This window comes from Dicentrarchus labrax, unplaced genomic scaffold (assembly GCF_905237075.1).
Source record: "Dicentrarchus labrax unplaced genomic scaffold, dlabrax2021, whole genome shotgun sequence".
NCBI lineage: Eukaryota > Metazoa > Chordata > Actinopteri > Moronidae > Dicentrarchus > Dicentrarchus labrax.
The window spans coordinates 12,104,914-12,120,554 of record NW_026136711.1 but is presented as its reverse complement, the minus strand read 5'-3'; the positions used below and the strand labels follow the sequence as shown (position 1 = coordinate 12,120,554).

At 41.4% G+C, this 15,641-nt stretch overlaps 1 protein-coding gene across 2 annotated transcripts in view; it reads right to left on the bottom strand.

Annotated features, from left to right (window-relative positions):
• The window catches only part of cdh4 (cadherin 4, type 1, R-cadherin (retinal)), a 183,303-nt gene that overhangs the window by 37,078 nt on the left and 130,584 nt on the right, over positions 1-15,641 (bottom strand). For both annotated transcript variants that reach the window (XM_051416544.1, XM_051416545.1), the window contains exons 6-7: positions 6,872-7,027; positions 2,046-2,190 (exon numbers count right to left, since the gene is read on the bottom strand). In XM_051416544.1, coding sequence (XP_051272504.1) covers positions 2,046-2,190; positions 6,872-7,027 — 301 coding nt within the window. The remainder of the gene's footprint in view (positions 1-2,045; positions 2,191-6,871; positions 7,028-15,641) is intronic.

Genomic DNA, 15,641 nt, shown 5'->3' with positions numbered 1-15,641 from the left:
TTGCAGCATATTTTCCTAATTAAAATTCATCAAATCAGAGACCGATGATGGAGTAAAGGCAGACAAAAAAGTGCTGCACTCCACACACAATATGCTTTTTTGACACTAAACTCTCAACACCTGTGACAGGAACTCCACAAATGAATGTTGGCAGTGATTGCTTAATGAAGAGCAGGGACATTATACTGTACATAGTTTAATATATTTCTTGCTAATTGGTATCACAGATTGCATTCTGTTCAAAACAAAATTTAATTCAAAGACTTTTGTCATTGCATGCTCTCATCTTAAACTAAGCCGAGAGTATCAGAGTGAAAAAACGAGGGAACTAGCTTTTGGAATGTCTGGCTGCCCTCGCTAATTAGGAGCTCTGTATATAGACCCATGCTCCACTGAGGAGTAACCAGTACTCTCTCTCATGCACACGCACACGCACACACACACACACACACACACACACACACACACACAAAGTCAATCCCATACTTGCTCATCCATACACACACGTAAACACGCACAACATGCTTTCCTATATTGTTTACAAATCCCCCCGAGATTAAACTTTGCAGCAGAACAATATCTGAACGCTGTGAAGACAAACATGGGTCCTCGGGGTCTGATTGTTAGAACAAGAGTTCTTCCAGTCGAAACATGAAAGCTACTTGCACATTCTGCTCTCGTCTCTGGCTTCGCACTGACCACAACTCTGTTCCCTGATTCTGAGGGAAGGTCTATATCTCTCCATGCTCTGCAGAATCTGATAATGATGCATCCAGCCAAGATACTGTAACACAAATATCTCAAAACTTGCCCTGGACTGATCCAACCAAACACTTCAAGAGTCACAGCAAATTCACACCTCAAAATGTTTGTTAGACCATACAAGTCCAACTTTATTCAAGGATACTGTAAGTGAGATTAAAGCATTTCTTTGGTTTTATATAGGGCCCTCTGAAGATGGAAAAGAGAAAAAAAAGCATCTTATTGGTCACACTGCCTGAAGTAGAGTGATGAAGGAAGACTTAAATGTTTTAAAAACTTAAAGATGTATAGAAAATAAGCAATAAGAAGCTGTGCATTACAATTAAATATTTTTTTCTTTAAATTGTTCGTATTTTAAACTAATTCAATAAATCAGTCTAAAGGACAGCATCAAATGGATTAATGCATTAATCATTTTCTACAGAGGACAGTGAAGAAGCTGCAAAATGTTACACTGAATTGTTAAAATGAAATTATTACAGGCTTGTATTTCTAGTCCCCCAATTAGCTTTTCTGTAATCTGTAAATATAATCACTTTCCCTTTTCCTTTTACTTTCACCTTTGCAACAATAAAAATAATTAGTATATAAGTATTGTGTATATAGTTTGCTGTGTGTATTTGCCTAGATGAATTAGCTTAATGAATTAGCTGTCAACACAAATAGGTCTTAATAAGAAATAATAATAATTTAGGAAGCATTCAACTCCATTTATTTATGGATTTGCAAATGGTTTGTAGTTTGAATTAAAACCTAAGCTGAGGAAGGGTAATGTGTTTAGAGTTTGTGTCTTGCGACCAAAGCAAACTCTTTTATGCTCCCTTGAGGTGGTTCTTGCGTTTTTGGAAATGATTGAGTTTAATGGGAGATGGAAAATTCTGACATAGCGAACATTCAACTCACGTGTAATGTCGTTCACATGGCTTTATAATACATCCATGATTGATCGACACAGATCTGAAATAACCTTCCTCACATTAATACAATAATAATAATTATGTCATCTTGTGGTGTCCTCTCCTTCTGCTTTTCCATCTGTAGAACTGGTGTCCCTACTGCTTATCCTGAAGTTAGTAGTGGATGGACACAAGCATTCAATCATATTGTCTTTTGGTGTTTTACTGGAAACACCGCTACTGTTTTTCCAAGGAGCTTCACAGTAAGCAACATGTGTAATTGCTTTTCCTCAAAATGTCATCATTGTTTGGTGCAGACTTCTAAATGAACCTGCACTCTCAGCTGTATTACCATGCTGCTGTATCTACGACGAGCAGAACTCTTACCTGGTTTGGACCCTTCAGCCACAGAGCCGTTGTACACCTGGTTCTGAAACTCAGGCCTGTTGTCATTCATGTCAATCACGTAGATGTACAGATCGATTGGATTCTCCACTTGGTTACCATTCATGTCCACTGCATGGGCTCGCAGCTGTGAATATACATAAATGCACACAAAGAAGGAAGGGGTCATTAGCATTCAAGGCTGAATGTGGGCTTGAATGAATATTCCAAATGTTGCTCGACTGACAACGGGCCGCTGGCCTGATTGATATGAAACTCTGCAGACGGCCTGCACTGGAACAAACTCAGCACAACTTTGACTTTGTTAATTGGCAACTTCATTGAACTGGCAAATGTTCTGTTCCTTGTCTGCCAACGGGGCATGAGTATCCTGTTGGCATCTTGGCATGGACCACAACAACACAGAGAGGGGCAAAGTAGTGAAATGTTCCAGACACACAAACAACACCTATTTTGTTGTTAGCACAGCCAGAGGCCTAAAAAATATCAGAGAGGTGTTGCTGCTCAAGCTGTGGCTTCTCTTTGTTCGGGGAGAATGTTTGCCTCAGTTTGGTTTGACAAAGCAGGCCATTTGGATGGATGTCTCTGACTGATGAGCTTTTTCTTGACAATTCATAGTGTGAGAAAAGAGAGAGCAAAGAGGAAGAGGATGAAGTAAAAAAGAAAAAAACCTGCGTGGGGAATAGGCGAATGAGATGGGAAGGAGAGGAGTAGAGTGACTGAGCCTTGTGCAAGTAAATGAGAGATGAAAACACAAAGAGGCAGTGTGGGGGTGTGGGGGCTTGAACAGGGAGGACTGACAAAAGCAATCATCATCTACAGTGGGATGTCTTAATCTCCATCGCTGCTGTTACACACCCTCTACTCCCCACCAATCCCCACTAATGATATCTAACATAACGCAAAGCTTTGTAATAGCCCTGGAACCAAACCGGCACTGTTCACTGTGACTTACATTACTCTCATTCAATTGCCTAGAAACTCATATCCTCTGCAGAAATGTTATTCAATCACAGCTTGGCTTGGTAAGAGGAGAAGGGCTCTCATTCTGGCTAAAACTGACACACTGGCAGCAAAATATTTTGTCTGCCACAACACAGTTGAGGAGGAACAGGAAGTCATGATGTATTGTGGGGGTGACATGAAAGATTGAATGGTGGCACCTGCCTTCACCGAAACACAACTAATCATGTCGGCTTTTGTGCCTGCCTGTCAAGGATGTATCAAAACATACCCAAACACGCGCCCGCTTGAGCATTCACACATGCAACCAAACACCAATTCAGACACATGTTTATGCATATTAACATAGGCACAGACACAAGAGCACAGATACACACTGGAGAGAGACACACAGCCAATGAAAAGAGCCCTCTTTAGCCACTTAATGATCCTCAAGATGCTAGTTTTCCATTGGCTGAAGCACAGCAAACAAATATGGAGAGGAGACCCAACAAACAAACAAGCCCAATCTGTTTTCTCAGCTGTGAACACTGCACGCTGAGGGATGTGTGACTGTGATATGTGTCTGCTTCAGTGCATGGGTGTGTGTGTGTGTGTGTGTTTGTGTGTGAATGAGTGATAATGATGCATTTTTGTCCTTGTGTTAAAATGTTTTGTCCTTTATCCCTGTGGATTTGTGTGTGTACATTCTTGCATATTTTGTTATATTTCTATATGTGTATTATCTCTATATCCACATCTGTGTGTGTCTGTTTATGCTCGTCTGTGTGCTTAATGGAGGAATTGGAAATGTGATCTGAGGGCCTGGAGGAGTGTGTGAGCTGTGCAGACTGCATATGTATGTGTGTGAACCGACATCAGTATTCTGCAGGGTGAGCTTTAGTTTGACTGGTTCAACCACAGAGGAAAAATACAGTTTGTATGTGGTCCATTGGTCCCCTCACCCAAAATATATCCATACTTCCATGATACATGGTACCGTTTTGTACTGCATGTGGCTTTTTAAAAAAAAAAAAAAAATAGGGCAGCTATTGCTCCTTGTACCAACTACCTACAGTGTCTATGTATAAGTCATGTACCCACTCATCAAATAATTTGGGTTAGGGTTAGGATTAGCAGACATGCTAAATACTATTATTTTTAGCCATGCAAGCATTGTGGCTCTAGGGATAACAATGTTGTCTGGCCCAACACCACTCAGTTGGTGCATATTGAAATATCTCAGCAACTGTTGATGAATGGACTTCCATGTAATTTGGTCGAGCTCTCTAAAAGATAAATTCGAATGACTTTTGTGATCCTCTGATTTCTCCTAGCGCCACCAGCAGGTCAAAGTTTTCAATTATTCAGTGAAATATGTCATTTCGTAGGATACATCATGTCCAGACAGTGTATAAGGATTTTTATAATCCCCTGATGTTTCAGCCATCATCAGGTTTATGACCAAATACCTACAAACCTAATGACATTACCATCAGCTTTTGTATTTAAAGCTAATTAGCAAATGTTATCATGCTAATATGCTAAACTAAGATGTTGCACATGGTAAACATTATACCTGCTAAGCATCCACATGTTAGCATTGTCATTGTGAGCGTGTTAGCATAGTGATGTACAATCTAAGTACAGTCACTGGTTGTGGACTCTTAGTCTTGTTTTATAATTATTAAAAATAATCAATATTATTGACATAACAGGAAAAACATGGAGAAGAAGGAACGCTCTCTCAGGATGGACAAATTTCGAGTAAACAGAATAAAATAGACAAAATACAAAACTTACAATATGGATGACAAAATGATGAATAGATTCTAAACATATATGAAGAATATGGATCTGGGAGGACAACAAGCAACTTCCAGGTGCCTTCAAGGAGATAGGACTTGAGCCACACAAATGTCCCAACAGCACCGTCAGCTGATTGTGCATCTGTGTAAAACACACATGAAACACTCACTATCCACTAAAGTGCACAAATTCATGCAAGCAAATATGAAAAAGAAAAACAAACACAAGACATTCTCATATCTGCTCACATCTCTTCGTGCCCTGCTGACTCACAGTGAATCCGTCTGACAAAAGCGAAGCTCAGGCTAACACCCACTCTCCTCACCTCACAGATCACTTCCCCCTGGTGCTAGTCTGTCAAAAACAGCAGCCTCGTCTCTCTTTTCACTTGAACCCAAAACTAACAAGCAAAGTTTGGCCTGCGAGAGCACAGCAGCACTGGGAACTTCCTGTCAAGTTGAAAGAAAGTAAGCAATGGACTAAATTTCCCCTGGGTCAAACACTGGCTACATTCTCCTACACTAAATCATACATCACATCACAAGCAGCATGGGTCCACAGGAGTCTAAATAGGAGCCACATTCAACTTGAAGTGCCCTCAACCTAACATGCTGTTTTCACTACAGGCAGTGTCAAATAAGAACTGTTTACTGAGCGGCTGTCCTTTCCTAGGGACCAATAACCTGACTGCTTTATTGATCCCAATTTGCTGGTTGAGTGTAAGAGCAGGCATGGAGAGACAAGAAACACACAAGCAGCAGTGTCCAGAGCCTGAACGTAGCAAGTAAGGTAACAAAAGGCTCATCTAAAACTAAATGGAATGTACACAGAAGTACGAGACACACCAATCAAGAAGACAATCATCTAGAGCTTTGAGTTTGTTTACAGTCATTGCACATACGGTGTGTGCGCATTGGTGTTTATAATGTGTGCATACCGCTGAGAGTGTGAGACGGTGAAGAGATCCACTCTCCTTTATTCTATTCTTCCTCTGAGACAGCAGCACGCTTTTAAATTAGCTCTATCAGCGGTGTGGCCATCTATCATGCTGACAGGCACGTGGGCGTTGTGAGCCTGACACCAGCGCTCACCTCGAGTGGAGGTGTTAGTCTTAGCTGATATAAATTGAAACCTGTAATGGGAACCAATGGCCTAACGTTAACACAAGTCTCATGTGGTCCGCATATTTAATTCACAAAGCTGTTAAACCCGAGGTTCCAGAGGGGCCAGTCATGAACTCAAACCTCCAGCCTGCTGTATGTGTGTATGTGTGTGTGTGTGTGTGTCCTATGGGCCATATGCAGGCTAACTGTACAGTTGTGAGCCTGCACCTTTGAACAGCACTGCTGCAAAGCACACAAGGTAAGCGTGAAACAATGCGTGGGGGCTCCATAGTAAAACGGGGCAGGAAGACAGGAAGAGTGTAAATAACATACAGAAAGTGACAAGAGATAGGCAAAAGAGAGACCTTCTTACAGTATAAACTCACATCATATATCAATCAGCATTCAATACATGCACACACACACACACACACACACACACACACACACACACACACACACACACACACACACACACACACACACACACACACCTTTACAGGCACACAAACATGCACACACACACTTGAAGCTGCACCTGCTCATTAGCTCTGATGGAAAGAACAAAGACAACAGTTTTCCAGCACTCCACCTTGGCTCTGTCTCTTCCCCTCTGTTCTATCCATCCTGCGATACTCTGTGCAGCTAAACCTCAATGTAAATGACAGCTGATGTGACTGCGTGTTTTGCCAAGGCATTCATCATTTCATTGCTGGCTTTGGCATCAATCAGAACGTGGAGAGGCTGCTGTGAAGGTACTGTACAGCAGCTAGCGGTACAGCGTGTTCTCTGAATGTGCTCCGACTTATGGTTGTACGGCAGGCAACATTAGCTTTAGAATGAAAGGCAGGTGGGGGAAGACAAACACACACTGACATTTCTACAGGGATAATTGAGAGGTAATGAGACTGGGGGGGGACAGAAACAAACAAGACGGACTAATTTCTTCCTTACATGGAAGGAGGCTCTCTCCTCTCTGTCCAGGGGTTGGGTGACAAACATGTTGCCGCTGATGGGGTCTATGTTGTAGATTCCACTTGGGGGCTGATCAGCGCCTGCTCCTGTGATGCTGTAGCGGATGCCAACATCCTTGTCCTGATCTGAGCGGATCTGAGGACAGAAACAGAGAAACAGAAGTTCAACAGAGAGGAAAATCTGGTTTTCAGTCCTGGCTTTTTTTTTTTTACTGCACTTGCAACAGAAAGCACAAAATGTTCCGAGCACGGTGACTCAAATTGTCAAAAACGCATTTTGGAATAAAACGAAAAGTTTCTGAAAAGACAGAGTACATGGGATGTTTGATAGATACACTGATGGTAACATTTCCACTGCAAACTTTCGTTTGTGCTAACACTTTGAACCTACAGCCTGAAGGTGAAAATTGAAAATTGAACAATGTGCAGAGAGGGAAATAGATCCACTGTCAGAATATTTTGTTTGACCTGTTGAGTTTTTAGTTTTCTCAACCATCATGGCAGCTTCTCAGCAGACCTTGAACAACTGTAAAAGGACCTTACGGCCAGCCATGAAAGTATTTCTGACGGCTACCTGCCTTGATGATCTGCAAATGACTCATACCGTTATTCTCAACTACGTGGCTTATCTCAATGTGCCTGTTCCACCTTTAACACCTCCGCTGTTATTTCACACACAATTCAAAATGTGACATTTAAAGAGTGAAATATTTTACTTTAAACAAGTTTCAGCAGAGCGCTTCCACTGCCACAGCAATGAAAATATCAATACTTTTGCTCAGCACCTTGCTGACTTCAAAGGAGACAAAAGGAGAGGGGATTGTAGCATTTCTTTTTGTGGCATTGATTTTCTATGGGCTTCAAGAATTCTGCTGTGTCACCTCACTGCACTGTTAATGTGACATCAATTAAATTGGTGGGTCTGAAATTGTTACCATTATTAAGTTGGCATACAAAGGCTGTCACCCCTGAACCATTACCATAGTTATTATTCTTTCAGTATATGAAATAATATTTTCTTTCTAGGTCAGAGTTAAATGAGAGGATTGATACCATTCCCATGTCTGTACAGTGGATTTGAAACTACAGACAGCAGCCAGTTAGCTGCACAAAGACAGGAAACAGGAGGAAACAACTAGCCTGGCTCCGTCTAAAGGTAGCAGAATCTTTTCTACCAACAACTTTAAAGCTGGGCCAAGAAATATTAAATACATAACCTCCATATTAAAACGTGTAATTTTTACACTTCAGACTGACACTTCGGCTGCTGATGGTAGCTTCAGAGTGGCATAAATCTGATCTAACTCTTGGCAAGAAGAAAACTATTCTCTAATTTATAGTATTGTATTATTGGGTGTGTATGCAGTTTAAAGCCAATCAGTACGGACAGGCTGAGCCATACTGAAGACAAACATTAATTATAGACATGTTGTTCATTAAAATATTTTGAATGGTGTTATCTCCATCAAGCATAGAAATGCCAGATCCAGAGACTCACACTCCAATATCACACACATAAAGACAAATTAACAGTATATTACATTTTTGTTTCATGTAATTACTGCACACCAGACCGAATTAAATCAGTCAGTAATTACACAGAACTCTGCTTACCATATATTTAGGATAAAACGCTTAAAGATGTTTAAATCCAAGCCAAAATCCAGACTTAACATACACTGTCAAAATCTAAAAATGAACTAAATTGACGACTTTTGTTTTTGCTATTGTGTCTTAAACAATCTATACAGTATACAGACTGTACCTGTAATTTGATCCCTGTATTGTTTGTGTCAGTAATTATACAGATTTACAGGAATTATCTCCCATGTCCATATCATATGACAGTGGTTGATGACAGCCAGTACTATTGGTTGATTTTATGGAATTATGGATGCTAGATCAGTTTGATCTATCTTTCAGCCCTAAATATCTTCACATCATCTTTTCTCCGACCTCACCCTTTGAACACAGTACTGCATTGACTTTTTTTTTTTTTATTGGGACCGAACCATCACTATGGTTACAAGTCAGAGGAAATAATCACGGAGTCAAATGGAGAAAAAGGAAGGCTTGGCTCTTTTTTTCTCTCTATCTTTCTCTTCCCCTCCTATGCAATTTTCCTGGTCTGTGAGGTTGCAGATCATGCATGAAAATGAAATTACTTCATCCGTTCAGCAGTGACGGCGGCTTCTGCATAAAACATCCCTCTGTTTGAACATGATACCCTCTCTCTTAATTTCCAACGTGGTCCTCCCACACCCACAGTGAGGCACTCTGCTGTGAGTTTTCACAGCCGCAATTTTCATTTTCCTTCACACAGGATCCATACGTGGACCCCGCAGGTTCAGGTCTAATGTATTGTATTATCTGGAGTACGGTAATGTAACTCCTATCAATCAGCGCTCTCACGCTGGTCTATATACATATAATCACTGTGACAAAGATACTGTAAGACAAATTACATTTATTATTCATGACGCCTACCATCTGCCAATCAAAGTAGGATGAAATCATGGCGTAAATAATAACATAATTTGATCATTCACCCTCATCATCAGTGTCATCTGTTTGGATAACAGATAGATAATGTGGAGCAGAACAGACGGATTATGCATTTCAGTAATGAGAACATGCCTGAGAAATCCTCTGTCTTATCTGTGAAGGAGACAAACATGTTGAGGCCTCACTGTTCAAAACAACAAGAAATGAACTGATGCGCACCACGGAGAGTCCCATCTGCTCGAACTGCAGGAACAGGTAAAAAAACCCTCCGCTTGTAGCCATGTATGTGTGTGTGGTGGAGTGTTTGACAGGTAAGAGATTCTCTGTGTGCACACCAAAGCGTGGATCAAGAGGACCATCTCAGTTCAATAATTCACATGGCCGTCATGTGGGAAACGCAAGTATGAAATTTTCACCTGCCACGGGTGTGTGCTTCTTCATCAAGATGTGTGCCCGGGTGCGTTTCTGAGTGTGTGTGTCTCTTTGCTGGGACTTCAAACAGACCATGTACTCTTGGCACGTTGGTGTAATAGCCCCGAGAGAGACAAAGGAGCTCTTACACGTCACATGGTCTCCAATTCCATGCCTGCTTAAAATTCCACATCAAGGCCACCTGAGACCAGATGTCAAATTTGCCGGTGTCTCTTAATGAAGAGTCTTTATATCAATAAATTGAATAAATGAAGAAGCATGGCTTCTCAGAGTCCTGGGAATCCCATGAGTGACAACTGCTCAATTGAGCCATTTGAATGGAATGCTAATGATGAAAGCTGGAGTTTCTATCCTCCTCTCCCTCTCTCTATCGCTATCTTTCATTGTCTCTCTTACTTCAGTACCTCCTGGCAGATAGAACGGCTACTAATCACACTAGGAATAGCGGAGGGAGGCAGATGCAAGGGATTTAACTGGCTGTCTGTCTCTGTCAGATCAGACCAGACATCAGATAAGTGACCTATTTGTAGCTCTTTGAGAGTGATTTCCTTGATTACTGACAACTGCTGGGATCCTGTGGGACAAGCTATCAGCGTGAGAAGAAAGATGGAGAGCGATGGAGGCAGAGAGACACAGGGAGCAAAAGCAATGGGGAGTTGGGGAAAATTAGATGAAGAATTAGTCTTCTGTTTAAACTCCTCGGGGTGACGCAAGGCACACAAACAGATAGACGGAAAGGAATGGAAAGGATTTCATTTCCATGTATTGAGCATAGCGGCTGGCTGCCTAATTAGTGCACTATGATGAAGTTTCAGTCTGTCCAGATCTCCTTTAGTTGATCCAACCCTGTATGATCACCCTATCTGCATAAATAGTTTGATGCCTACATAAACAGGGACTCATTTGGTGTTCATTTGATGGCACTCTGTGTTTCATGCATTCACTCCATGTAGGACTTATTTCTAGCAATACTGCAAAAAAAAAAAAAAGCAGCATTCTGCTATGCAAAGAACAAGCGTGTGTCGAGCTGTATTTTTTTCCTTCGCTGTATTTTGCTTCCAGGAAACAACAATCATTCAACCAGGAAGTCATTAAAGGACAGTGTGCTGCAGGCACCCGTGGGATCATGAAGGGTTACTGTGTGCTATGGGCTAATGTCACACAATAATGGGAATCTGTGGTTTACACTCTTTGATAGCCTCTTTTATGTCTTGTCTGCACTTAATGGTTCAGACCTCTCTCTCTCTCCCTCTCTCCCTCTCTTCCTCTCTCCCTCTCATTTTATAGCTCTTTATGGGCTCGGTCACCTCACTTTGCCTTTCGGGCACATCAAACACCCCCCACAGGTTACGCAGGCTCAAGAGCCACACCAGGAAACCAGGGGATCATTCAAAACCACAGGTCTATCTAACACAATAAGACTCTTTGTGAATTTACAAACACTCACCCCCTCTAGTATCATGAGGACAATGCTGCGTGTGGTTGCCTCTGAAGTTGTGTAAATATCACACATGAATGCCAAATGAAGGTAGTTAACTAAAATAGTCTGGATATAATAGATGTTTCATGACTGCAAATAAGCAACAACCACATCAGCCAGGTCCTGGCCATTTAAAGCTCCCAAAAAAGGCCTCATAATAGTCTGCTGGAAAAGTATTGCACACAGTATTCTATAGTTACTCGTTTACTAGCCTATACACATGCTAAATAGATACACACATCCTCACATGTTAAAGAAACTGGTACAGATAAATAGGCAGCTAACTAGGTTAGCCAGCAATTCGCTCCAGAAGTAAATTCCTATGCAGGAGGCTTCAATAGCTAATCCAGGGGTTCATTTCTGTGTGATTGTCTTTGATTTAAAAACAGGCATTTGAAATTATTTATGTAAAAATAAAGTTTATTTGGAAAGCTTTCCAAAGTCTATGTTGTTTCATGGTGTCCATGTTTATTGAATCTTGGAGGTGACAAGTCTAATGCTAGCATCACCCATAGTCAGAATAGACACAATTAAGAAAACATGACCCACTAACCGTAACCCTAACCCTATGAACATTTTCTTTTAATTTATGTAGTGTTTTTTTATACTACAGAATATAGGAAGCTGGTTTATGCTTTAAATGTATATTCAGACACATGCTTTGGACTGCTAAGCCTATATTTTTTATTTCCCTTTATCTATCCTAGGGTTGCTTTTAATTTGTTATGTTTAATCATATTTAATTGTGCTCTAATCATCGTGTTCTTCTTCTTATTCTTAACCTAATAAAGAACTATTTAATATAATGACGTTATATGTGTATTATAGAGCAAACAGAGTGAGACAAGTCATCTATCTATATTGGCGCAACTAGCCAAGTATGGAAAATGCCTACTACACAGAAGTTATAACACTTTGATATGAGTGATGTAAGCCTTTAAGTTCGAGGGATAGTTAAGTTGGTGCAGAACATAAAGGCAGTAAAACCAAATTAATGCTATTTCCTTGGTGAAGTGCATTGTGGGAAGAAGTGATGCCAAACACTCAAGGCACAGACGCTAACCCTTCTGGCGGCCTCTCAGTCACGCTTTAACCATCATAGCTGTCAACCATAATTGAGACAGTGACTGCCAAATATCTGGATGCTTCTAATAGAAACTACTGACTGGATGCCACAAGCCCACTCTGCTTTTAGACTCCATCTCCCACTCTGAACAGCCTGTTTACACACAAGCACATACGACATAACAACATGGTTATTAAGAATCAGGATTAGTTTGAGGTATTTTGTTCTAAACACCTGATGGTCGATTTATTATGTGCATTCAGAGAAAGCAGAAAACAATTACAATACTTTTTTTGCTTTTTAAACAGGGTTTTAGACATAATCAAATCTAATTTGCTCTCTGATGCTCTTACTCTCCCCCCTTGAAATTACTCAGATTTCCCTCAAGTAGTGTGAATTTGCAGTAATTTCAGCTGCAAGCTCAAATGTCTAATTTCTATTGCTTTACTGCTCCTTTTTACACTACTGCCTGTCACTTGGAAAATATCTGGCAAGCAATTTAATGGTTTTAAAATAAGCTTTCATTTTTTTTGCATGTTTCCATAGTCGATTCATAGCAGGTCTGCCACCTTAGTGAGTGGTTTTACAGAAAGAAAATGACACTGTCATGCTGGAATAGACTATTGATTTTCCTATCTTGAGGAGTCTGACTTCAGTGTCACCACTGGGGTTAAAATATTCAGATCTGACAATAAACCTTTGCACTCGTGGGGATGCTGGAATGGCTGCCAACACGAGTCACTGCAAATGGGTGAATTGCTATGATAAATAGCAATATCAAACGCATCTGTGCATCTGCAAACTACACAGGTATCCTTGAAAATCGTTGTGTTTGATAATGTCTCATCTTTCCCTGCTGTTATACAGTATCTGTTTTTCTCTTTGTTGAACATGAGGGAAATGGCAAAACTACATGCTTTTTAACTTCCTCTTAAATTTTCAGTTTTGCATTGCTTTGATCCCTCCTGCTGTGTGCTTGTCACTCTTCAAAGCTGATGTGCCCTGCTTTTGATGGGGAAGAGGAATTCAAATAGTCTGATAGGCCATCCACACAAACATCCAACAAAATGACAGAGGAGGAAATAGGGAAGCAGAGGATGAAAGAAAGAGAGAGATGGGCTGACAAAATGGAAACAAAATTTCCAATTATGGAAAATATGGGACCTCAAGTTTTTGCCAGCCTTCAAACTTTCCTTCCTACAAAATACAATAACAACCTAACATGCAAGAGCGTGGAGATAAAGAGGGGTAAAACCTGTCAATTTAGTGGTGTCATGAGAAGGGAATGGTGCGGATGGTTTTAAAAATAGGCACATCGGAGGCCTGTGAGGGAGAAGCTGCAGAGAGCTCAGGTTTAATATCTCACCAGTGAGAGCCACTGACAGCCACCGTCGCACTCAGTTATCCCTGATACTCATAAAGAACAGTCATGTCTGGGCCTCTGCACTGGCATGCTAGTCCATTATGGAACGGAAACTGAATGGGAAATGAACCAAGCTCCATGCAGCACTGAAATATGTTTTTTTTTTTTGGCCTCTTTTTCATTTGGTGTGCTCTCCTATTCTGTCTGTGTTTTTGCTGCTGTATCAGTTTGTCTATCTCTATCTCTTTCTGTCTCTCACCCTCCTGCGCTCCCTCCTCCCATTTCTCCCAGTGGGAAGGAAGCAGTGAGAGTCCCATCAATACAAACGAGCAAGAGTCACCACCTGAGGAAGGTTTGTCTGCTCTGGTACTGACACTGTTATTCAGCCATTCTTCTCCACTTTCTAACACGGTCAATTGAATTTGAATCCTTGGAGTTCCTGAGGTCTCCTGAGGTAATGTTTCTGAGAAGTGGATTTGGGTTTCAAGATAATAGAGAGATAGGGAGACTTTTCTTCTTCTTTATAGTTAAGGAAACAAAGCTGAAACCTTTTGGGGGGGCGATGTTTTTCTCCTTCCAGAGGAGCTGTTTTAATGTGATGTATAAGAGGAAAAGGCAATCCAGTTATAGGCGAAAAGACGGAAGAAGCTTAGAAGAAAACATCTGAGAAAGCAGAGGCATTTACAAGTAATATGTCTTTTAATGAACAGCAGAAAGCATTCTGAATGCCGGCAGCATATCCAATAAATAACCTTCAAATTAAATAGTATGGCTCTCTTTTAAAAACTGATATGAAGTCTTTGGAGGAGAGCTATTTTTCTATATCTGGAGGATGTTCCTCAAACTCTGACCGTGAACCTTTATAGTGTCTCTCTTAACCTTAAATACCTTCCATCTCAATCCTGTATGACATTTTTGTTACCCGGAAGAAAGAAAGAAGTCCCAGCACTTTAACATTTTGTATCTGCTCAAAAATAGATTAGATGCTCTCTCAAGCACACGCATGCACACACACGTCACTGCCTCCACCTCAGACCATTAACCAGACGGAGGAATGAAATGTAGGATTGGAAAAAGGGGCAATTAGAGGGAGAACAAATATTAATGGAAGTTAAGAAGTGACTCACAAACCCAATTACAGCATTAGCCAGGCAATTTAGATGAGCTCTGCGAGAGGCGAGAATCCTGTTGAAATGTACCAGCAGTCTCTCTGCATTAACAATGGCATTAATTCCCCTGATTCACAGCGAGGGGAGAAGAATAGAGCAAATACAGCCATTCTGTCTCCGTTATAAAGAGAGCCACATTCTCTAATTCTGCAATGGGAATGGAGGAGGCAGAGGCTGATGATCTTGTCTTACCCGCCCCAAACAGACCGCGGACCCCTGGAGAGCCTCAACTCGTTAAATCGCACCATTCTCCTGCTCTACCCAAAGCTTCCCAGTACAATGGCAACAGGTAAAACATACTACAGGTTCTTCCATGCACAGAGACATGTCCCACGAGTTAATTACAGTGAAGACATGGTTGGCTGCTGGGGGGAGGACTAGGGAAAGACAGCAGCATAAAGAGATAGATAGAGTTATAGATGGAGGGGTGGGGGGGCAGTGAGGAGCTTTCTGCTGCTCTTGCACTTTTTCTCTCCACCTACCGCCATTGTCAAATTGCATCCCTCAACCCAAGCTGCTGCCACACGCTTCCCGTAGGGGACATGCGGCCCTGACAGCCTGGCCAATCAGCAGCACCCTGAGGCCAGTTGAAAGCCCTTCTGGCATGCCTAAGGCTAGAGGGGTCCAACCAATCAGTTAGAGGCCAGGCTTGAAAGGAGGGCCATGCTTGGCTCAGGGAGCCGCTAAGGCTGCCAATGAGAGTCCAGAGGGGAGCTCGAGTGGCTCAGAGGGAGG